The sequence below is a fragment of the Pecten maximus genome, chromosome 9 (assembly GCF_902652985.1).
Source record: "Pecten maximus chromosome 9, xPecMax1.1, whole genome shotgun sequence".
NCBI classification, from domain to species: domain Eukaryota; kingdom Metazoa; phylum Mollusca; class Bivalvia; order Pectinida; family Pectinidae; genus Pecten; species Pecten maximus.
In genome coordinates this window covers 38,163,561-38,187,465 of record NC_047023.1, presented here as the reverse complement: position 1 = coordinate 38,187,465, position 23,905 = coordinate 38,163,561, and the positions used below count along the sequence as shown (strand labels likewise).

Sequence of the window (23,905 nt, the reverse complement as noted above, 5' to 3'; positions counted from 1 at the left end):
ATGTCACAGTAAGGTAGCATACATCCTTAAGTCTGCATGTAGCTGTAAGGTAGCATACATCCTTAAGTCTCCATATAACAGTAAGGTAGCATACATCCTAAAGTCTCCATGTCACAGTAAGGTAGCATACATCCTTAAGTCTCCATGTCACAGTAAGGTAGCATACATCCTTAAGTCTCCATGTCACAGTAAGGTAGCATACATCCTTAAGTCTCCATGTCACAGTAAGGTAGCATACATCTTTAAGTCTCCATGTCACAGTAAGGTAGCATACATCCTTAAGTCTCCATGTCACAGTAAGGTAGCATACATCCTTAAGTCTCCATGTCACAGTAAGGTAGCATACATCTTTAAGTCTGCATGTAACAATTAGGTAGCGAACATCTTTAAGTCTCCATGTAACAGTAAGGAAGTATACATCCTTAAGTCTGCATGTCACAGTAAGGTAGCATACATCCTTAAGTCTGCATGTAGCTGTAAGGTAGCATACATCCTTAAGTCTCCATATAACAGTAAGGTAGCATACATCCTAAAGTCTCCATGTCACAGTAAGGTAGCATACATCCTTAAGTCTCCATGTCACAGTAAGGTAGCATACATCCTTAAGTCTCCATGTCACAGTAAGGTAGCGTACATCTTTAAGTCTCCATGTAACAGTAAGGAAGTATACATCCTTAAGTCTGCATGGAGCAGTAAGGTAGCATACATCCTTAAGTCTGCATGTAGCTGTAAGGTAGCATACATCCTTAAGTCTCCATATAACAGTAAGGTAGCATACATCCTTAAGTCTCCATATAACAGTAAGGTAGCATACATCCTTAAGTCTCCATGTCACAGTAAGGTAGCATACATCCTTAAGTCTCCATATAACAGTAAGGTAGCATACATCCTTAAGTCTCCATGTCACAGTAAGGTACCATACAACCTTAAGTGTCCATGTAACAGTAAGGTACCATACAACCTTAAGTCTCCATATAACAGTAAGGTAGCATACATCCTTAAGTCTCCATATAACAGTAAGGTAGCATACAACCTTAAGTCTGCATGTAACAGTAAGGTAGTGCAGATCCTTAAGACTCTAGTTGGCATATTTTATCTTGCAGTTTGGTGAATTCTCTGTTGAATACCTTTAAAGGAGAATCCTCTCTGACAGAGACGGCATCTGTTACTGATGGTTTGTATGGCAGCTGTAATTTACTCAAATTATTACATTGACACACATCTTATTAGTAAACATATCATCTTTATTAAATGTCTGAACTACAAGTCAGTTGTGAGCTTTGGAATTTGAAATTACTATTGAGGGCTAACTTGTAAAGATTTCAAATCTATTGGCCCAGAGAAGAGATTGTATAAGAAAAAATTAAATGATCCTATAACTATTTATAACTCTTCAGGTATTGACATCTGTACCTGGGATGTGAATTACAAGGGAGAGACAGTGTCCTACAGTGTGTGGGACTTCGCTGGCCAGACTATCTATTACAACACACATCAGGTAATGGCAGAGTCAAAATTAGGGCCCATATCTCACAGGGTAACAGCACACATCTAATAATAGCTGTCCTAGGACAAATTAGGGACATCTGGAGAGGAATTGGAAGGATTTTTTTTCAAACTTTATATGTGGGTTCCCCTTGGTCCCTAAATGTGCCATTTGATTTTATGTCTGATATGGAAAACAAACCAGGCAGCCATCTTGGATTTTGACGGTTGAACTTGTTGTTTTCGCTTTTTCTTCAGAAGTACTGGGAAGATTTTTAGCTCACCTGGCCCAAAGGGCCGTGAGCTTATGCCATGGAGCAGCGTCTGTCCGTCTGTCCATCTGTTCACTTGCTTCAAATCCTTACTTATCAAAAAGTTAAGATTGGATTTTAATCAAATTTGGTAAGACATATTCTTGGGAGTGGAACAGATTTCGCATCGTTGGTGACTCTGAGAATCCCCCACCCCCTAAATCGCTACTAGTCATAAAATCCTGAATGGATTTGAACCAAAATTGGTCAGAAACATCCTTGGGGAAGAAGAACAGAGCCGGAGGTGTGGAGCCCAATACAGGGAAATGAAGTAAGTGCTTTAAATCACTATTTGTCATAAAGTTTTGTAAAGATTTTGCATAAATGGTGACTCTGACACCCCTTGGGCTGGGGGTGGTGGGAGGAGGGTTCCAATATGGTAAATTGAGGTTAATCCTTTAAATCTACTTATCCTGAATGATCGAATGAATTTTAATGAAATTTGGTCTGAAACAGTATTGGGCTAGAGAGATCTCCTGTTGTATAGATGGAGATTGTGGCTGCCTTGGGACTGGAGGGGTGGGGCCCAATAAGGGAGATTGAGGTAAATCCTTTAAATCGCTGCTTTAAGTCCTGGACAATGAATGGATTTTAATGAAATTTGGTTAGGAACATTATTGAGCAAAAGATATCTTATGTTGTATAAACTGAGGGTGGGGGTCCCTTGGGGCCGGAGAAAAAGCCCCTATGGGGGGGGGGGGGGGGATATTTGGTTTAAACCATAGTTGGAAGATGCAACAAAAAGGCAGAAAAATAATTGTAATGTAACTTGAAATATTTTTGCCAAGATTACAGAAATATCCAGGTGAGCAATGCAGGCCCTCTGGGCTCTTGTTCACAAACTTTACAGGTAGTTTCCCTTGGTCCCCAGTTGTGCCTATTTGATTTTGAGCCTGGTCCAGAAAGCAAAATGGCCATCCTGGATTTTGATCATTGAAGATTTTTATTGCTATTTCTTGGAAAATAATGGAGGAATACTTCTCAAACTTCACTGGCAGGTCCCCCTATAGCTAGTTGTTCAGAGTTGAACAATGAGTCAGCTGACCAAAGGCCAGGGTCATGGGGTCAAAGAACAGTTTGTTAAGCCATTATGAAGCAAAGTTGAACTAGGAATCAGCTGACTAAAGGTCAAGGACATTGGGTTAAAAGTCAAAGTCACATTCTGTATGTTTTTACTGATTAAAACTTTATGGTGACATTATGAAGCAAAGTTGGTCACAATTAAATAAGCAGTCAGCTGACCAAATGCTAAGGTCATGGTCAAGAGTTCTAGGTCACTGGGTCAGAGGCTAGGGTAACTTTCTTATGTTATCACTCATTAACATTTTGTTATGAGATTTTTAATCGAAGTTGGTTGAAATTTAAAGGAGTCTTCTTGCCAAATGTCAAGGTCATCACTGAGTCAAAAGTGACAACACAGTGTTTTGTCTTTTCATTAATGAACATTTTGTTAACACATTATTAAGTTGGTTAGAAATAAACAAGGAATCAACTGTCCAAAAAATCACTGGGTCAAAAATGAATGACTTTTGGTTGGAATTGTCAAGGTCAAAGTGGATCTCTGAATATGACCCTTGTTCAAATCTAACAATTGAGTTTTATTCCAACATTTCTGTTTCTATTATCCCAACAGATATAGAGGCAGAAATGTATGATGGATATTTTGCTCCCTTGCCACATGATGAGATCCTTGCTGACCTCTCAGTGTTCTAGCTTTATTTTGAGTTTGATCAAGAAAACAAAATGGCTGAAAGTTAAAGCAATGTATTAAGTTTCTATTTCACAAAAAGTTCTTCCTAGATATCTCTTAGATTCATATGTAGGTTCACCTTGTCTCAAGCTTCCTATGTAGGTTTCCCATGGTCCCTAGTTACCAATTTGATTTTGAATCTTGATCCAGAAAGCAAAATTGCTGACAGTAAAGTTTTGCATTGCTATTTCTAATCCACAGAAAATTACTCTCTAACATGCATGTCTCTTAGATTTCATATGAAGGTTTCCTTTATATCAGTAACAATCGTCTGATGCAAGTATTTTTTGCTTTTTTCTTCAGTTTTTCCTGTCAGACCGAGCTGTGTACCTGTTGCTATGGAATATAAGACTTGGACATGAACATGCTGGTCTGAATTTCTGGCTCAACTCCATCACAGTTCACGCTCCTAAGGCTCCAATCTTTGTGGTCGGAACCCACACTGACCAGGTGAGGTACCATCACAGTTCACACTCCTAAGGCCCCCGTCTTTGTGGTGGACACCCACACTGACCAGGTGAGTTACCATGACAGTTCACACTCCTAAGGCCCCCATCTTTGTGGTCGGAACCCACACTGACCAGGTGAGGTACCATCACAGTTCACGCTCCTAAGGCCCCCATCTTTGTGGTCGGAACCCACACTGACCAGGTGAGGTACCATCACAGTTCACACTCCTAAGGCCCCCATCTTTGTGGTGGACACCCACACTGACCAGGTGAGGTACCATCACAGTTCACACTCCTAAGGCCCCCATCTTTGTGGTGGACACTGACCAAGTGAGGTACCATCACAGTTCACACTCCTAAGGCCCCCATCTTTGTGGTGGACACCCACACTGACCAGGTGAGGTACCATCACAGTTCACACTCCTAAGGCCCCCATCTTTGTGGTGGACACCCACACTGACCAGGTGAGGTACCATCACAGTTCACACTCCTAAGGCCCCCATCTTTGTGGTGGACACCCACACTGACCAGGTGAGGTACCAACACAGTTCACACTCCTAAGGCCCCCGTCTTTGTGGTCGGAACCCACACTGACCAGGTGAGGTACCATCACAGTTCACACTCCTAAGGCCCCCATCTTTGTGGTGGACACCCACACTGACCAGGTGAGTTACCATCACAGTTCACACTCCTAAGGCCCCCGTCTTTGTGGTGGACACCCACACTGACCAGGTGAGGTACCATCACAGTTCACACTCCTAAGGCCCCCATCTTTGTGGTGGACACCCACACTGACCAGGTGAGTTACCATCACAGTTCACACTCCTAAGGCCCCCATCTTTGTGGTCGGAACCCACACTGACCAGGTGAGTTACCATCACAGTTCACACTCCTAAGGCCCCCGTCTTTGTGGTGGACACCCACACTGACCAGGTGAGTTACCATCACAGTTCACACTCCTAAGGCCCCCATCTTTGTGGTGGACACCCACACTGACCAGGTGAGTTACCATCACAGTTCACACTCCTAAGGCCCCCATCTTTGTGGTCGGAACCCACACTGACCAGGTGAGGTACCATCACAGTTCACACTCCTAAGACCCCCATCTGTGTGGTGGACACCCACACTGACCAGGTGAGGTACCAACACAGTTCACACTCCTAAGGCCCCAGTCTTTGTGGTCGGAACCAACACTGACCAAGTGAGGTACCATCACAGTTCACACTCCTAAGGCCCCCATCTTTGTGGTGGACACCCACACTGACCAGGTGAGGTACCATCACAGTTCACACTCCTAAGGCCCCCATCTTTGTGGTGGACACCCACACTGACCAGGTGAGGTACCATCACAGTTCACACTCCTAAGGCCCCCATCTTTGTGGTGGACACCCACACTGACCAGGTGACGTACCATCACAGTTCACACTCCTAAGGCCCCCATCTTTGTGGTGGACACCCACACTGACCAGGTGAGGTACCATCACAGTTCACACTCCTAAGGCTCCCATCTTTGTAGTGGACACCCACACTGACCAGGTGAGTTACCATCACAGTTCACACTCCTAAGGCCCCCATCTTTGTGGTGGACACCCACACTGACCAGGTGACGTACCATCACAGTTCACACTCCTAAGGCCCCCATCTTTGTGGTGGACACCCACACTGACCAGGTGAGGTACCATCACAGTTCACACTCCTAAGGCCCCCATCTTTGTGGTGGACACCCACACTGACCAGGTGAGTTACCATCACAGTTCACACTCCTAAGGCCCCCATCTTTGTGGTGGACACCCACACTGACCAGGTGACGTACCATCACAGTTCACACTCCTAAGGCCCCCATCTTTGTGGTGGACACCCACACTGACCAGGTGAGGTACCATCACAGTTCACACTCCTAAGGCCCCCGTCTTTGTGGTGGACACCCACACTGACCAAGTGAGGTACCATCACAGTTCACACTCCTAAGGCCCCCATCTTTGTGGTGGACACCCACACTGACCAAGTGAGGTACCATCACAGTTCACACTCCTAAGGCTCCAATCTTTGTGGTGGACACCCACACTGACCAGGTAAGCTACGGACACTGACCATATATATATAGTAGGAGTGGGCTTTTAACATAACATGGGCTTATAACCAGATAAATACATTTCATCACCAGTTAACTTTGTTATAGACACTTTTACTGAACCATCAACACTCATGGTCCTTATTTCTGATAGAAACATTTGTTTGGCAGATATTATAGTATTTCTGAATTGTGAGGGTAGAAATGTTATCTGCTGGACAGAATTAACATAATCATTAGGTTTGTATTTACAGATGACTAAGATGTCTTTGCCAATGGACGAAATGAAACAAAACTACCACCAGATAGAAGGGTTCCATTTCGTCAGCTCAAAGAATGGAAATGTAAGTTTTAACTCCCTATGTGATAAGTAACACAAAGATAAACTGAATGTTTTAGAAGAGGGATACATTTGGATGGGTATCTTTGACCTGAAGGATGTGTTGTTTAATGTAGAACTATAATATTTACTACAACAGGGTATCTCTGACCTGAAGGACGTGTTGTTTAATGTAGAACTATAATATTTAATACAACAGGGTATCTTTGACCTGAAGGATGTGTTGTTTAATGTAGAACTATAATATTTACTACAACAGGGTATCTCTGACCTGAAGGACGTGTTGTTTAATACATTACTATAATAGTTACTACAACAGGGTATCTCTGACATAAAGGATGTGTTGTTTAATGTAGAACTATAATATTTACTACAACAGGGTATCTCTGACCTGAAGGACGTGTTGTTTAATGTATATAGAACTATAATATTTACTACAACAGGGTATCTCTGATCTGAAGGATGTGTTGTTTAATGTAGAACTATAATATTTACTACAACAGGGTATCTCTGACCTGAAGGATGTGTTGTTTAATGTAGAACTATAATATTTACTACAACAGGGTATCTCTGACCTGAAGGACGTGTTGTTTAATGTATATAGAACTATAATATTTACTACAACAGGGTATCTCTGACCTGAAGGCTGTGTTGTTTAATGTAGAACTATAATATTTACTACAACAGGGTATCTCTGACCTGAAGGACGTGTTGTTTAATGTAGAACTATAATATTTACTACAACAGGGTATCTCTGACCTGAAGGACGTGTTGTTTAATGTAGAACTATAATATTTACTACAACAGGGTATCTCTGACCTGAAGGACGTGTTGTTTAATGTATATAGAACTATAATATTTACTACAACAGGGTATCTTTGACCTGAAGGAAGTGTTGTTTAATGTAGAACTATGATATTTACTACAACCGGGTATCTCTGACCTGAAGGACGTGTTGTTTAATGTAGAACTATAATATTTACTACAACAGGGTATCTCTGATCTGAAGGAGGCCTTGTTTAAAGTGACTCTGAAACAGGAATACATGGGAGAAAAGATTCCACAGGCATGGCTTCAGTTGGAGTCCAATCTTGCAAAGTATGACTTTTTATGATATACTCAATAAGCAGCAGTTTAAAAAGTTCAATTTTTTCAAGTTTAATTAGGAAAATTGAATTACATTTCTTGAAATCAAAAGAAGATATGTATATATATTTATATTTAAATGTATTTGATAGAGGTATGTCACAGACTATAAATCTGGATTAAATACAATTTGTGAAAATATAGTAGAATTAGACTAAGTTAATTGTTAAGCTATACAAGCAATGCTCGAGAGTAGCTAAACTCAACTTCTTAGCCATGTCCAGTAAGGACATATAGCCATTAAGTTTTGTCTGTCTTTGCATGTGCACCTTGTGTAAACTTTAACTTTCAAATCGCTATTCCTCCTTAATGCCAAAACATATTACAACCAAATTTGGTCCGAGACATCATTTTGGAAGGGCAATCTGCATGTGCACCTTGTGTAAACTTTAACTTTCAAATCGCTACTCCTCCTTAATGCCAAAACATATTACAACCCAATTTGGTCCGAGACATCATTTTGGAAGGGCAATCTGGGGACATGAGGACAGAGGGGCGGGCTTAATGGCTGAAATTTTGTTTTGTAATGCTAGTATTCCTCAATCCCTTTATGGATTATAACCAAAGGTCTAAAAAATCACGGCGAGAACAGTCATAATTTTTATAAATGAGTCTGGTTCAAACTCTTATGATGGATGGGCGTATCCCTGTTGTATTTGTCAGATGACCATTCAGGCTCATCGGCCTCTTTTCTTCATTCTGATATATCTCTCCGTTTAAGATGTATTCTATTAATATATGACCATGTAGATACTTATCATGATATAATAAGTGTCTTTAATCTTGGATAGGAAAAGGGTTGATCTGTCTGTCAATGTAATGGATTACAAAGACATTGAGGCCGAGGCTTTGGACGTTGGAATCATTGACAAAGTCGAGGTTGGTATACATGTATATACAGTCATAATGTCCTTATTGTGGTCAAAACAATGTAAGATAATATAATCAATGTATACATAATAGCTTGTTTTATAAACTTACTTACTGAATGATAAATTTTTCAAATTATAAAAAAAATAAATAATTTTTTTTTTTTAAAACTGACAATTTAAGATATACTTGGTCTCTTGTCATTCAAACTTCGTGTATAAGATTTAATATTAATTTTAGAAATTTAATATTTGTTTTAAATGATAAGGAGGTTAAATTGAAAATGGCTATTTGAACAACCTATGCCAAAGCTTAAACCGTTTTGTTTGTTAGGTGACCCAAGCAATCCAGTTCCTACACGACCTGGGAATGGTACAGCACTTCCAGAACGAATACCTCAAGGACCGTGTTGTGATCAATCCGCAGTGGATTGTGGATGTTATGGCATGTGTTGTTTCTGTCAAACAGACGATAGTCAAGGTAAAACAACATCAACATCACTTTACATTGTAATATCATTAGCCCTTGATTGAAGATCAAAAATGGATACTGTAATATTGGTGTTCATCTGTTTGTCCTTCCGTTTGGCATGCTGTCCACCCAGATCACCATTTCCAGACAATAACTTAAATGGACCAATCAGACTCATACTTCACACATTGCTTCCTTATTGAGAATGCTTGGATTTCTCTTTAGGAACTCTTTAGAGTTTGCCTGGGATGAATGTATTCTAGGTCAAATGTAAAGTGTAAAGGCCACTGTTACTATTAATAGAAAATTTGTTTCAGGTCAATATCTTGAGTTACTTGAGACAGACATCTTTATTCAGATACCAAATCCACACAATAACACAAGCTCAATATACTTCAATACTTGCTTGCTACATTTTTTTTCAATTTGAAAGGTATACTGTATGTCAATATCGCCAATATGGAAAATGACTTGATTGACATGATTATTATCGTTCGGCAATAAAAGGTAATGAGTACAGTTGCTTCCTGTAACAATTTAACTTAAAAAGATTGTACTGTTGTTGTAGGATGGCCGACTGAAGCATTCTGACATCTTTGAAGTGTGGAAGGAGTACAAAGACATGGCCAGCTGGCTACTAAAACTCACGGAGGAGTTTGACCTCACCTATCCCCTGGAGGGGGAGGACTGTAACATTGTCCCTTGTCTTCTGCCAGAGAAGCAGCCAGATGTAAGTTTTAGATACTGTTAAAATGTGGAAAACTTATATTGAAAGCAGTCTTAATGATTAACATGTGAAAACAGGTCTCTGTTGTTTTGCAGTAGCATTTCAAACTATGCATGCAGTGACATTGCCAACATGAAGCCATGTACATGCTGAATAATCATAAGAGTGAACACTGAAAATAAATTCTAATTTTACATAGGAAATATGATGATGATTAGAATTTTCCTAATGTTTTGCAGTTTGATTGGCCAGAAGTGAAGAAGAAGAACAAAAGGAGGCATCAAATTCTGGAGACAAAGTTGGTGTATATATTTGACTATCTCCCGGCTGGCCTCTTCAATCGAGGACAGGTACCACATTAGTCATTATACTTTGTATCGAGAAATCCTGAACTTAATGTAGACTCATAGTCTGATAAAATAGTAAATACTGAACTTAATGTAGACTTATAGTCTGATAAAATAGTAAATACTGAACTTAATGTAGACTCATAGTCTGATAAAATAGTAAATACTGAACTTAATGTAGACTTAAAGTCTGATAAAATAGTAAATACTGAACTTAATGTAGACTTATAGTCTGATAAAATAGTAAATACTGAACTTAATGTAGACTCATAGTCTGATAAAATAGTAAATATTGAACTTAATATAGACACAGTCTGATAAAATAGTAAATACTGAACTTAATGTAGACTCATAGTCTGATAAAATAGTAAATACTGAACTTAATATAGACTCATAGTCTGATAAAATAGTAAATACTAAACTTAATGTAGACTTATAGTCTGATAAAATAGTAAATACTGAACTTAATATAGACACATAGTCTGATAAAATAGTAAATACTGAACTTAATGTAGACTCATAGTCTGATAAAATAGTAAATACTGAACTTAATGTAGACTCATAGTCTGATAAAATAGTAAATATTGAACTTAATGTAGACTTATAGTCTGATAAAATAGTAAATACTGAACTTAATGTAGACTCATAGTCTGATAAAATAGTAAATACTGAACTTAATATAGACTTAAAGTCTGATAAAATAGTAAATACTGAACTTAATGTAGACTTATAGTCTGATAAAATAGTAAATACTGAACTTAATGTAGACTTAAAGTCTGATAAAATAGTAAATACTGAACTTAATGTAGACTCATAGTCTGATAAAATAGTAAATACTAAACTTAATGTAGACTCATAGTCTGATAAAATAGTAAATACTGAACTTAATGTAGACTTATAGTCTGATAAAATAGTAAATACTGAACTTAATATAGACTTATAGTCTGATAAAATAGTAAATATTGAACTTAATGTAGACACATAGTCTGATAAAATAGTAAATAGCTGAACTTAATGTAGACTTATAGTCTGATAAAATAGTAAAAGCTGACAGGAACAACTTACTTCTGTGATGGTCCAAACCCTTACAGAAAAAGACACAGAGATACCAGCTCAGACTGATATAACAACCCCCTGAATGTCCTATATACTGACCTGTTGTAGGTGAGACTGTATGGAATCTCTGATCAGGATGTTTTGATTTGGAAGAGAGGCACTTTCCTGAAGAAGAATGGACAGTTAGCTTTGATACAACAGATCGGGTAAGATTCTTTCCTCTAGTATCCACCTAGTAAGGTTGTTGAGAATTGTCTTTTTCCAGGTTTAATTTGAACTGGAAGTTTTAAATAAAAAATAACACTTTCACATTTTTTTTGCTTTAAGCTCACCAGGACGAAGTCCAGGCCTAGGGAGCTATTGCTAAATTTACTCTTATGTTGGCATTGTTGACATTATAGATGTTGTCCATTGACGTACAATCTATGTTTAAGTTTTTATAAAACAGTGTTGTGGCAATACTAATGAGGATACAACTTAGGTATTGACTTGCATGTTCTTTGTGACAAGACCTTGCCACTGGTGCTACATTTGCCATTCTGATGACCTTGACCATGACCTTTGACCTACTTTTAAAAAGCTTTAACCTAATTGGCAGCAGTATATATATTAGCCATACAAGAAACTTTCATATTTGACATATGTGTTTCTGGTGATAAGACCTGTCCATTGGTTCACTGTACTCCATTTACAGACTTGCTGACCTTCACTGTGATTTTGACCTACTTTTACAAAACTTTATCCTTGGCCACTGTATGTTAACTGTATGAGATAGTGAGGGCTTTCATATTTGACATGTGTTCATGTGTTCCTTGTGGCAAGACCTTTCCATTGGTACTATAGTTGCAGACCTTTTGACCTTGACCCTGACCTTTACTGTGACCTTTAACCTACTTTTTAAAAGTTAATTCCGAATTTCAAGCTACTCAGCAAACTATGTTGACTTTGATATCTCTTGTTTTTTTTCACCAGTGATTCCGAGCTCAATGTGAAGGTCCAGGGACCACAACCAGACAATCTCTTGTTCCTTTTATACGAGGTGTTTGAATGTCTGATCAAGGAATCTTTCCAGGGTGTCACTTATGAGTGCAGAATACCATGTCCAGACTGTGTAAAACAGGTCTGTATACCCAAATCAACTCATGGAAATGATAATACGATATCCAGTGATTATCATATCTGTAAAGAACACAATTCATATTTTGAAATATGTAATATGTAAAAATGTACAGAAGTATATCATAACATTATATATGAGGTAATATTGGTTTACATGAAACAATATCTACTTTCTGTTTGTGTTTCCACTTTACAGTATTCCAAATCTCCACACATGTTCCCGGCGTCTGTGGTTCGCAGAGCCCTGGAAGTAAAGGCTCCATTCCTACAATGTCATAAGAATTTCCACTCCACAACTGTCCTTGACCTTCAAGGTAAAGTTTAGAATAATTCAGAAAGAGCGATGAACATAAAATGTTTTTACAATTACAGTAAATCTTGTTTAACTTCATCAGATACTCATTTTTAACCCATGTTAATTTTGTTTGAATTCGGCCCACATTACTCTAAAACATCAGAGCTCATTGTAGCTAGGATGTTACAGGGATGTCCCTCCCCTAGTATGAACGTTTAGTATTTAAGTCTGTGGAGGACTTATTTGTGAACCACTTTAACTTTCTATTTTGTAATTGATAATTCTGCAAAAATGATAAGGGCCTTACAATGTATTTATGGGCATGGTTAATGGCAGATAAAAATCAGCTCACTGTCTGTTGATATACAGGGATCCTGGCCCCAGACGACAATGCTGACTATGACATCCACATGTCTCAGGACATCTTCTCTCTTCAACAGATACAGGAAGCCATGACAGTTGGTGAGTTTACCCTGGTTGTTTATATAATTACCTGGTTGTATACCTGGTTGTTTACCTGGTTATTTACTTTGTTTACCTGGTTGTTTACCTGGTTATTTACTTTGTTTACCTGGTTGTTTACCTGGTTATTTACTTTGTTTACCTGGTTGTTTACCTGGTTGTTTACTTTGTTTACCTGGTTATTTACCTGGTTGTTTACTTTGTTTACCTAATTGTTTACTGTTACACCTGTCTACAGGAAGACATTGACATATGTGTTCATATCAACTAAAAGATGTATGTAGGTGTATATGATTTAGGTTCAGAGCCTAATCAAGGTGGTTCTGGTCCAACTTCTTCACCCTCGGGTAGAGTATCCGTCTCCCACGTATATATGTACCTACATAATTATGGTTGACTGTCAGCATCCTAGATCAAGTGTCCCATATTATACAGAGTTATGTCCCTTGATTCACCTTGTGTCATTTAATATGAGGCGTGTCATATATACCGACACTTACATTTCCTTAGTTTTGTAAGAGATAATTTACAGGGGAGAAAATAAACATGTATTTCATAAACTGTAATCAGGTCTTCTGATGCACTGTATTTAGAGTCACACTCCTTAATTTGTTCCTGTCTGATATCTTAAAGTTTGCTGAGTAGTGGGAGATGGTAGATGGCTGCCATTGTATCTTTTTCATTTTCATTGAGAGTTTTTGTTATATACTATCAGATATCTTCATCTCCTACTGTGATAAAGATGCACCCAAGAACAGGTCAAAGGTCATACACCCAGCAGATGTTTGTACTGACCTTGAACGAGAAGGGTATACCTGGTAAATATGTTTATATACTAGGGCTATCAAAATTAATTATGTAATGGAGTATTTTGACATTAAGTAGATAACATCAAAGTTATAGTCTGTTTTAAGTTTATAAGACCTTTGTTAGACCAGATGATCAAATTCTATATGTAAAGTGTTTTTGTTTTAGTAAACATTTGTCATTTTGAGCAGAAAAAATATGACTGAGAGGAAACTTTGTTTGGTTGTTTACTCCTCAAAGTTTTGGTCAAATGGTGAAATGACAATGTGATATCTGTAGCATGTAAAACATTGGTGAATGATGTAGTTATATAAAAATTCAAAACTTACCATGCATCAGATTTACCGCTAACATAACTCTCAAGCCAACAGGTAAAATCTATAGCTTATATAAAGTTTTCTCTGAGATGTCTATTTATGTAAAAAGTTATCGCTACTACAAACTTATTGAAAGGGATTAAAAGTTTGATAAATTTGATTTTAGCTTCTTCCCCCAAGGTAAGCAGCTTGAGTCTAGAGAAGAGATGGCAAAGAAGGTCGTGCATGCCTCGGTCCTACTGGTGTTTGCTTCCAACAATTATGCTGCAAATGATGTCTGTTGTGATGTGTACAAATATGCTGTGAACACCATAAAGAAGCCGACCATCATTGTCGCGGTGGGTGAGAACTTTGCATGGAAGCAGAGTGCCACTCTTGGCGTTTTTATGTCGGATGTGGTAAGTAATATATAATTCCTTTGTCTTTCCAATATACTGATACATTGTATGATTCGAATTTCAACCAAAGGCAAATTAATACTGAAGTGCTGTATATATTTAATGATCGAAGCTTTTCATTTCAAGTCAAAGTTAATTCATAATGTTGTAGCTATATAGTTCTTTTTGTAACTACCAGTGTACAATGTCTGTTGTAGGTTTTTGTGAACATGATCAACTCTAAGAAGGATGTGTACAAAACCAAGTTTGCTGAACTGCTGACCACTCTACAAAAGAACGAGCAGCTGAGTCTGACGAGGCCGGAGACGTCCAACTCTTGCTTCATCAGTTACTCCTGGGTCAATTCTCAAACCGCAGTGGCAATGGGCTCAAGGTGTGTCCTCTTTGTCGTTACAAAACATTTTCACCTTATCATTGTAAAGTATTTGGAGATTTTCAGATCTGTATACCTCTCTGTGGTATCCATGTCACAGAAATAAAACATTATCACATGATTTTTAACCGAATTCTTTCATTCATTTGCCTGTTATGTAACAGTAAGCAGGGATTTAAACTTACATGAACAAAAATTGTAATGATAATAATCGGTAAAACAAGAGCAAAGTAGATATTCTGGTGACAACGGTAGAAAGTAGATATTCTCGTGACAACGGTAGAAAGTAGAAAAGTAGAAAATGTTGTTCCATATTTGAAAACAATTTTTACAGATCTATACCTGGTGCTGTGGGTAGAGGTGATCCGCGGAAATTTAAAACTTTCCTGGAGAGTCGAGGTATTCGCTGCTGGCTGGATGTGGAGCAGGTCAATGTGGTCAGTACAATATTGAAGCCATTTGCTATATATATGGATCATTGTTATTATTGTAATTATAGAGGTTGAAATGTTTCATTGATTTCTCATAATATTTGACACTTTGATTTAATGTATGATGCTGTCCAATGTGATTTACTCCTTTAAAACAAAGACTAGTTGTGAGCCGCCCAAGATTGTGATATTTGTCATTAGTTGCCTGGGACAATGTACCACATGTAAATATAAATGAACTCAGCTTACACTCAAGGTCACAGGAGTCATAAGACAGAAAATTTTATGATACATATTATATGACCATGTGCTTGCTTGGCATGAATAGATGAACACAATCATACTATGAATGAATGACCTCTGCCCTAGCTGGAGACTTATTCCTATGGCCATAACATGGAATCAGTGTCATCCTGTTTCTCCCGAAACTAAAAAATATATATCCCGGTTGTCCCAAGAAAACTTATGTAAACAATATAGGTGGAGTGTATGTTTAACAGTTAGGTTACCTGTTACCTGTACAGGTAAATCCAAAGTTCCTGTTTTACTCTAGTGGATCCAAATATCAAATCTCGCATTCTCGCTCCCTCGACCTTAGGTCGAAAACGTGAGAATGGGAAAATGCGACGGTGAGATGATGAATACGTTAGAATTCGTAAAGATGACTGCGAGAATGAGAAAAGGCAGTATAAATTTCGCAATCATGATTTCACATTTAAACTTGAAAACTTAAATTTGATATGAATTTCATATCACTTCAACCTCAAATGAGTGATTGAGGGGACAGAGTCACTTGTAATAACATATCGCAGAATAGTTAGTTGTGTGAGACCTAGAGGTAGAGGTGTGTAGCTTATAACAGTACAACAACTAACCTTCATATATTGTAAATTATTGTGAATAGTCATTTCATAGAGGAGCTATAAAACGTTAATGTGCAACTGAGGTTCAAGTTCATTTGCTTTCTGTCCGACAGAATGACCAGTTATTCGCGAGGATTGCCAAGGGTCTGTCTGAGGCCCGTGTCATGGTCGCCTGTGTGTCAGACGAGTATGCTAAGTCAGAAAACTGTGTAAAAGAGATGAAGTTCGCTATGCAGCTCAGACTGCCGATCATCATAGCTGTGGTTGGCACGGGAACAGACTGGCTCCACACAGAGGTACGAGGCTCTACTTCAGCCTATCAAATCAGATACTAATACTTTTCTTTCCCTTGCAGACATGTACTCATACATTGTAAATAATGGTATTTAATAATAATAAGACAACATTAATTCCAGGATTTTAAACTTGCTGTCAAATTTTGTTCTTTTGTTGTCTTGTGCATGCCAAAGTTCTTGAATAAAGACATTTTATAACAAGGGGAAAGCTTTCATACTTGAAACTTCGTAAATTTGGCAAAGCAACATTGGAACTACTGTTTTGATATGAGACTTTCCTTGTGGTCTAGTGTCGACATATATGTACATTGTCATGTGATTTAGACTTAGTGCCAAGCTCTTTTTCTGATTGATTGAAATTGTCATTTCTATCAATTTCTATAAAACATAGATTTAGCTGTAGATTTGAATGATTGAATGATGGAGTCCTCCCTGATCATGAAAAAAATAGTTGTAATTTTATACAGTGCTAGCTTTATGAGATATAGGTATAAGATATAAATAGTGGGGTTAATTGCTACCAATCTACACAATTACAGAAATACTTGGACATTAAAGTTTGTAATACATGTTTTATTTCAGATTGGTCTTCTTGCTACAACCTATCCTAAAGTCAACTTTCAGAACAGTCCTAACGAGGAGACATTGCAGACCTTATATCAACTTATCCAGGACAATATGATACCTGATCCAATCAAGGATATCGACACCGAGGATAGTAAAGATGAGTCTGAGGAGAACAATGAGATCTCTTACCAGGTAAACCCGCTGGAGGAAAGGCTGTTCAGGAATAAAAAGAATTTCATTTAAAGTTTTACTGTAGTATAGATATCAACAAGTTTCTTACTTTATTATGCTGAACCCTGCCATTTCTAGGTCAGGATATATACAATACTGTTACCCTTTGATGAAATTTCATTATAAATTTACTTTATTTCTTCTACTGTAACAGTTATTGCCGTTTAAATTTTTAATTAAATTTTTTTATAAAATCGATAGGACCAAAATTTGAGAGCCTTGACTGGCTGCCGTGGGATAATTTTAAAAATTACAGAACAAAAAATATTAGATAATATCTTGATTAAGGGGCAATTTTCAGGGCGGCTTTAAATGACTTCACCTCAAAAGAAAATTAAACCAGGTCAGCTGGTAATTTGTTTAGGCAGCCATCTTTGGTCAACCCATACAATTGGCTTGTTCTGAAACATCATGACCTGCTCCTAACAAAGTGATAATAACAGCTAAAAGTTCCGAACTTTTCTTTGGTTACCTACAGGGACACTCGTGTTTTTGTTTTTAAAACTTGTTCAATGTTTGTCAATGAATAGTTGAGTTTGAATTTGTTTACAATTGGAAAACTCATAACATGGATTTGTTTTCTCACATTTCAGGAAATGTATGAGCTGGCTCAACGGAAATTATTAAGGCAGGTCTCCAATCACGCCAGTACACATGACATTGGAAACTACCCTCGTCTGTTTGTGGTAGATATTGAAGAAACATCCTCATCCAGTAAGATGTAGTTGATTTATGATTTAAAGTATAGAGAATGTAGTGATGTAGTATTAGTGCTGTGATTTTTGTTCAGAAGTTATTACAGGATAAATGTCACTCTGACTGTACATGTTTAGAAAATCAGATTATAAAATATGAAAATTTTGCAGAGCCACTTTGAAGTTACTTTCAATTGGTAAGCATACGAAGGAACATAATGTTGCAGGAAATTTGGTTTGTTAATTTTTACTTCTTCCAACATATAAACAATTTTAATTTATTTGAATACCGTGGAAGGAAATGCTATATAAAAGTCTTTCATTTTGAACATAAAAAAATTAATTAGAATGCATCCCCGAGGAGGGTATGATAAGTATAAATAGAGGAATATTCCATCCAGAACAGGAGAATATGCTATTGTTTATTTTCAAAATTTAATGCTTAACTCCAATTTATGTGACATACATACAGTATCATGGTTTATGGTCATTTGTAGCCAGTAGATTTGATCATGATCACAGGATACCAATATAACAGCCATACCGTTACTGTATTTGTGTGTTATTATACATTGCCTGATTTTGATTACTGTCTGTTTACAGATGTTGACAGAACTCTACAGTATCAGGTCCATACACTGTGTGAATATGATCAGGTAACACAACAAAACAATATTATTTCTCAGGTGTACAATTAGATTGTAGTAAAACTACAAACAATATTATTTCTCAGGTGTACAATTAGAATGTGGTTAAACAACAAAACAATATTATATCTCAGGTGTACAATTAGAATATGTATAGTTACACCTGAACCAACAATAGATAAACAGAGCTTCGGTCAGAACATCAAATAGTTGTCAAATCTATAAATTATTTTTCATCATATGACTGTTATTTTATCATTGATATTATTTTATTATTAATTTTCTTAGATATTTTAAAGGTCAAAAGGTGTATCCATACAATCAGATTTGGTCTTTTTCATTCATCCTGTGGATATCAATTAGATTATCACATTTAAGAACAAAATCAATTTGTTTGGTAGTAAAAATCTAAGTAGATTGAGATATTGATGTAGATTGAGATATTGATACTTCTGTTTGTGTTTCTATATTTGATATCACATCATGTCTATAGTCACTGTTCTATTGTGTTTCTATATTTGATATCACATCATGTCTATAGTCACTGTTCTATTGTGTTTCTATATTTGATATCACATCATGTCTATAGTCACTGTTCTATCTACAGGGCTGGCACAGTGTCACCGACCCTATTGTGATAGGTACTGAGAAGGTAAGGATTTCTGTAATAACTAATACTAGGCATACAATCTGAAATATTGTAAAATAAAGATACGTCGTGTGTAAAAGTTTTAAACTAAGACTACCGTCATGGATTTTTGTAGATTTCATATTTAGGTTGTATGTGCAATTATGAAACTGATAGATACCAATTAAAAGTATCAATTTGAATTTGAAAATTAATGGAAGCACAATCAGATTTAATTATACATTTACAAGGATTTTGATTAGACAGGAAATCTATGCGAGGATGATAAGAATGATGAGGAAGTGAAGTTTTGGTTCTGGATGTAAGGTTCATTAAATGTATGACCATTTTATATAAATTACAGAGAAATGCAGACATTGAGGACTTGGATATGAATAACTATGGAGGACTTCACTCCCTACCTCTCTCGAGTTAATAACGTGATGGAACACAATTCAGGCTTTGTCCTGAACTTGTTTACCAGTGTAACAGGTCAGAGATGTCTTCAGCAGATCCAAAAGGTACATATATCTGTAGTGTATCACTGTATTTTAAAAGTATTGTTCCAACCACAATGAGGGGTGGTGCTGTCTCTGTCTGTCATTTTATCTGCCATTTCTTTAAAGCTGTAGGTGCAATAGTCACTGAAGGTAATATATGTAAATTCAAGTGTACTAGGCCAAAGGTAGGTCACTGTGACCTACTTTCCTGTTTGAAATACATTCCATTGGTTTGAATTATTCTCTTTGACACTTGGTTGCATTTAGTTCTGTTCTATTAACAGCATTTTTATTGAACATTTCCTGTAGCCACCTTTTCAATATTTTATGGATTTTTATACCAAATATCTTTGACACTTTGGCATCTGTCAAACTTACACATTTTTTCCTGTTACATTTCTATATGTTATAAATTTTGATACAAACATCTAATTGTCATGTCTATATTGTTCCCTCCCTTTGTTCTCCTGTTGTTCCTGATATTTGACTGATCAATCTCTTTCTCATTAAGCTGGCGATGATTTGCTCAGAGAGTTTCCAGACATCCTACCACTTGCTACGTGTCAAGGTTCATGAGTTGGACGTGACAGAAAGGAAAGGAAATCTTAATCGGTGAGTATAATGTAAATAAAAATATCACCATTTTATTGATTAGTATATGATAGTCGGTGAGTATACTGTAAATAAAAATATCAACATTTCATTGATTAGGACATGATAGTCGGTGAGTATACTGTAAATAACAATATCAACACTTAGGATATAATAATAGGTGAGTACTCTGTTAAGTAATTAGAGAGTTAATACAATTTTTTGCTGTCATCTGTCACGTACTGGTTCAAAACACACCATATTGGGCTAACAGCTTTGCTGACAAACATATCAAATTGGGCTAGTATCTTGGGAATATGATGCATGCAAAGGTGTCTTATGTATAATGACTATAAAAATCAAACCTTTACAACACCTTGAGAACATTTTTTTAAATTGGGAAATGCCATATTAGTCTATGTCATGTTTCCATTGGATCAATGACTAAGAAGCTGTTGTACATTGTAGATGTCGTCTGTCCAGCGGAAAGATAATTTGGCTGTGTAAGGAACACTCGGTCCAGATGAAGGTCACGGTTCTAAGTGAGGAGGTATCAGAGGTCAAACATATGGTCACCAACCAACCGTGGCTTGACTCCATGGTGGAGTTTCTGAGGCATGGGGCTTCAAAGCATAACCCTTTTGAATTTAAAAGCAACAGGAAAGCGAAAAGAAAACCGAAAGGTATAACTTGAATTTAAATTATTCAAATTAGCATGTCTTTAGCCCACCATCATCAGGTGGTGAGCTATTCAAATCGCATTGCGTCCGTGGTCCGTCAGTGGTCCATGGTCCATGGTCCATGGTCCGTCCATCCATCCCTCTGTAAGCAATTCTTGTTATCAATATTCCTCAGAATGTACTGAAGAAATCTTTCTCAAATTTCATATGTGAGTTCCCCTTGTGCACATAGCATTTTGGGACCGATAGGGAAACAACATGGCCGACAGGCGACCATCTTGGATTTTCACAATTGAAGTTTGTTATCGCTATTTCTCAGAATGTTGCAATTGTTTTTTTTCTCAAATTTCATATGTAAGTTCCCCTAGGTCCCTAGTTATGCACATTGCATTTTGGGACCAATCAGAAAAAAACATGGCCGACAGGTGGCCATCTTAGATTTTGATAATTGCAGGTTATTCCTGCTATAATGTGTTATGTAAAGTTTTTAATAAATGTTTTGAATTAAGAGTGAAAGGAGGGAAAAGAAGGGAAAAGATTAGTCTTTTATTTGACTGATATGGATCATTCAATTGTGGGCACCAAGATTCCTCTGGGACCTCTTGTTTCAAATTGGTATTTGGATATTTTAAACAATATATTATTTTGGTTGTAATGCAGTAATTGTGATCTTGTTGAGAAGCAACCCATCAATTGCAGATAATTGTGTAAAATTATTCATGACAAATTGTCAGAATTAATATTATTATCAATATTTTGATTTTTGCATATCTTATAGTGGTAGAATTAAGATGTGTATTGACTGTAAGAAATGATATCCTATCATTTCAGACATGGTTGCCGGGGTTGATGACGTTGTGAGAAATATTAAAAAATCACTTCTACGCAGACAATCGTCATTAAGCATATCACCTCAACTACAAGTTTTGTCAGATACTAACTCCCAGGCTCCAGCAGCCGGATCCATTGAGGAAAAAACTGAATCTGAGACAAAGAAGAAAAAGGAGAAAAAGGAGAAAAAGAAGAAAAAACGAAAAGATTTGCAAGAAGAGGAGCAATTTTCTAAGGGGTCTACCTCCCAGAATGTAACATTGGAAAAGGAGGTCACAGATCAGGCATCTGGAAAGGAAGTCACAGATCAGGCATCTGGAAAGGAAGTCACAGATCAGGCATCTGGAAAGGAAGTCACAGATCAGGCATCTGGAAAGGAAGTCACAGATCAGGCATCTGGAAAGGAAGTCACAGATCAGGCATCTGGAAAGGAGGTCAAAGGTAAAAAGCGTAAGCAGGAAGAGAAAAAGGAGGAATCTCATTTTGAGCATTCAGAAGAAAATGAAGAAAAAGATGTAAAAGAAGATAAGATGATAATGGAAACAGAGTCTGTTAGTCCTGCTCCTACACCAAGAGCCAGAAGTGGTACAACCTTGTCTGACCCCAAGTCTGACCCTGAGGTCAGAAGATCTACTGATACACCACCAAAACCCAAAAGTGGTGCGAAATCTCCCGACCCAAAGTCTGAGGCTGAGGTTAAAAAATCTACCGATCCATCACCAACACCCTCTCCCAATCCACAGTTTGAGGCTAGCAGATCTACACCTTCTCCTTGTCCAGATGTTAGGGGTGGAAATACAGCCCCTCCCCCCAGGGCGGGGGACAAAGCAGCTGGGGAAAAGGGTCATCAGCCGACAGAAACCACTAGTAAAGCTTGTGTTGTGTTATAAAACACTGATAACAGAAGCTGTAAGTAGGCTTAGTATGGGTATAGGATGTTAGGTAGGTGTTAGAGGCTAGGATATATATTGTATGTGATATATATTGTATGTATAGGATCTATGCACCTGGGCAAGCTACTTTACACTTAATACTATTGTTCACTTTTCACCATATTTTCCATTCAAACATGATCAATGTGGTATTTTTGACGTTTGTATGCATATTCTTTTCCTTTTTTTATGCCCCCGCCATGAAATGGCATCACATCGCGTCCAGTCCCGTCCCATCCCATCATTCCGTCCTGATGCAATGTAACTATAGCTAATAAAAGGAACTGTTGATCCTCACCAAACTGTGATTTGAGATTTCAAGTGGAAGGGAGGGTATTTGTGCCATACAGATATTTTCTAATTTGTATAAAATTCTTACATCGTGTACAATTTTTTATTTTCTTTTTGTGTTTTGTTATGAGAAGAATGATAACCATATATATATCCTGAACAGTTTCTAAATGTACAATTCAGCAGGGCATTTGTAATATATTGATTTGATGGTAACTGTCCCATGTATTTGTTTTGTTAGCTATATATGACTTAATTAATACAATCATGATTTTTTGTTGATTTATGGTATTGATTTCAGTTGAAGGTAAATTATACACAGGTTAAAGGTTGATAAGGTTAGAGGTTATAAGGTCAAAGGCCATAACCTAGACATACCTATAAGGTAAGAAACAATTTAATTGTCAACTTATTTTTATACTTTCCTTATTTGTCCTGCAATAAGTCAGGGGACCAATCAAACCTCTGCCTCACTCAATGAATGGTGGAATTGGTGTGTAGGGGGTGGGTTCTTGGCTTACTGTAGACCAATGCTATGTTTGGGCATTCATAGTGAGCTGTATGGGTGAGTGTATTACCAGACGTGGACTTATTTCCATTAGATAATACTGTATATTTTTTTAGTATTTATATGTACACTATTTATATGTATTTTGTAGTTTATCTTTAATTTATACATAGATATGTAAATTCTGGATACTTTTTCTGTTTGTATTTAATTCACAGTACTATTTTTAGCTACCCTGCCCGAAGGTCACATTTGTCAAATAGGTTATAGTCTTCAAACGACTTCTTCTCAATAACCAAGAGGCCCAGGGACTTGATATGTGGCCTGTAGCATGCTGGGGTGAAGGGCTACCAAATTTGTTAAAATAAATGACCTTGACCTTCATTCAAGGTCACATGGGTCAAATAGGTTATAATCTTC

General features: G+C 37.2%; 1 protein-coding gene across 1 annotated transcript in view; it reads left to right on the top strand.

The window, feature by feature from the left end:
* Positions 1–21,901, top strand: part of LOC117334925 — a 34,044-nt gene extending 12,143 nt beyond the window's left edge. Inside the window, exons 10-35 of the mRNA XM_033894775.1 lie at positions 1,104–1,174; positions 1,398–1,498; positions 3,850–3,996; positions 6,321–6,410; positions 7,398–7,504; positions 8,344–8,431; positions 8,756–8,902; positions 9,462–9,623; positions 9,860–9,970; positions 11,132–11,229; positions 11,996–12,143; positions 12,339–12,456; positions 12,807–12,899; positions 13,615–13,717; positions 14,190–14,421; positions 14,619–14,794; positions 15,129–15,231; positions 16,202–16,384; positions 16,967–17,143; positions 17,776–17,896; positions 18,481–18,533; positions 19,132–19,176; positions 19,517–19,673; positions 20,164–20,264; positions 20,712–20,926; positions 21,755–21,901. Of these exons, the coding sequence (XP_033750666.1) occupies positions 1,104–1,174; positions 1,398–1,498; positions 3,850–3,996; positions 6,321–6,410; positions 7,398–7,504; positions 8,344–8,431; positions 8,756–8,902; positions 9,462–9,623; positions 9,860–9,970; positions 11,132–11,229; positions 11,996–12,143; positions 12,339–12,456; positions 12,807–12,899; positions 13,615–13,717; positions 14,190–14,421; positions 14,619–14,794; positions 15,129–15,231; positions 16,202–16,384; positions 16,967–17,143; positions 17,776–17,896; positions 18,481–18,533; positions 19,132–19,176; positions 19,517–19,588 (2,746 nt within the window). The 3' untranslated portion in view covers positions 19,589–19,673; positions 20,164–20,264; positions 20,712–20,926; positions 21,755–21,901. The remainder of the gene's footprint in view (positions 1–1,103; positions 1,175–1,397; positions 1,499–3,849; positions 3,997–6,320; positions 6,411–7,397; positions 7,505–8,343; positions 8,432–8,755; positions 8,903–9,461; positions 9,624–9,859; positions 9,971–11,131; positions 11,230–11,995; positions 12,144–12,338; positions 12,457–12,806; positions 12,900–13,614; positions 13,718–14,189; positions 14,422–14,618; positions 14,795–15,128; positions 15,232–16,201; positions 16,385–16,966; positions 17,144–17,775; positions 17,897–18,480; positions 18,534–19,131; positions 19,177–19,516; positions 19,674–20,163; positions 20,265–20,711; positions 20,927–21,754) is intronic.
* Positions 21,902–23,905: the final 2,004 nt, after the last annotated feature.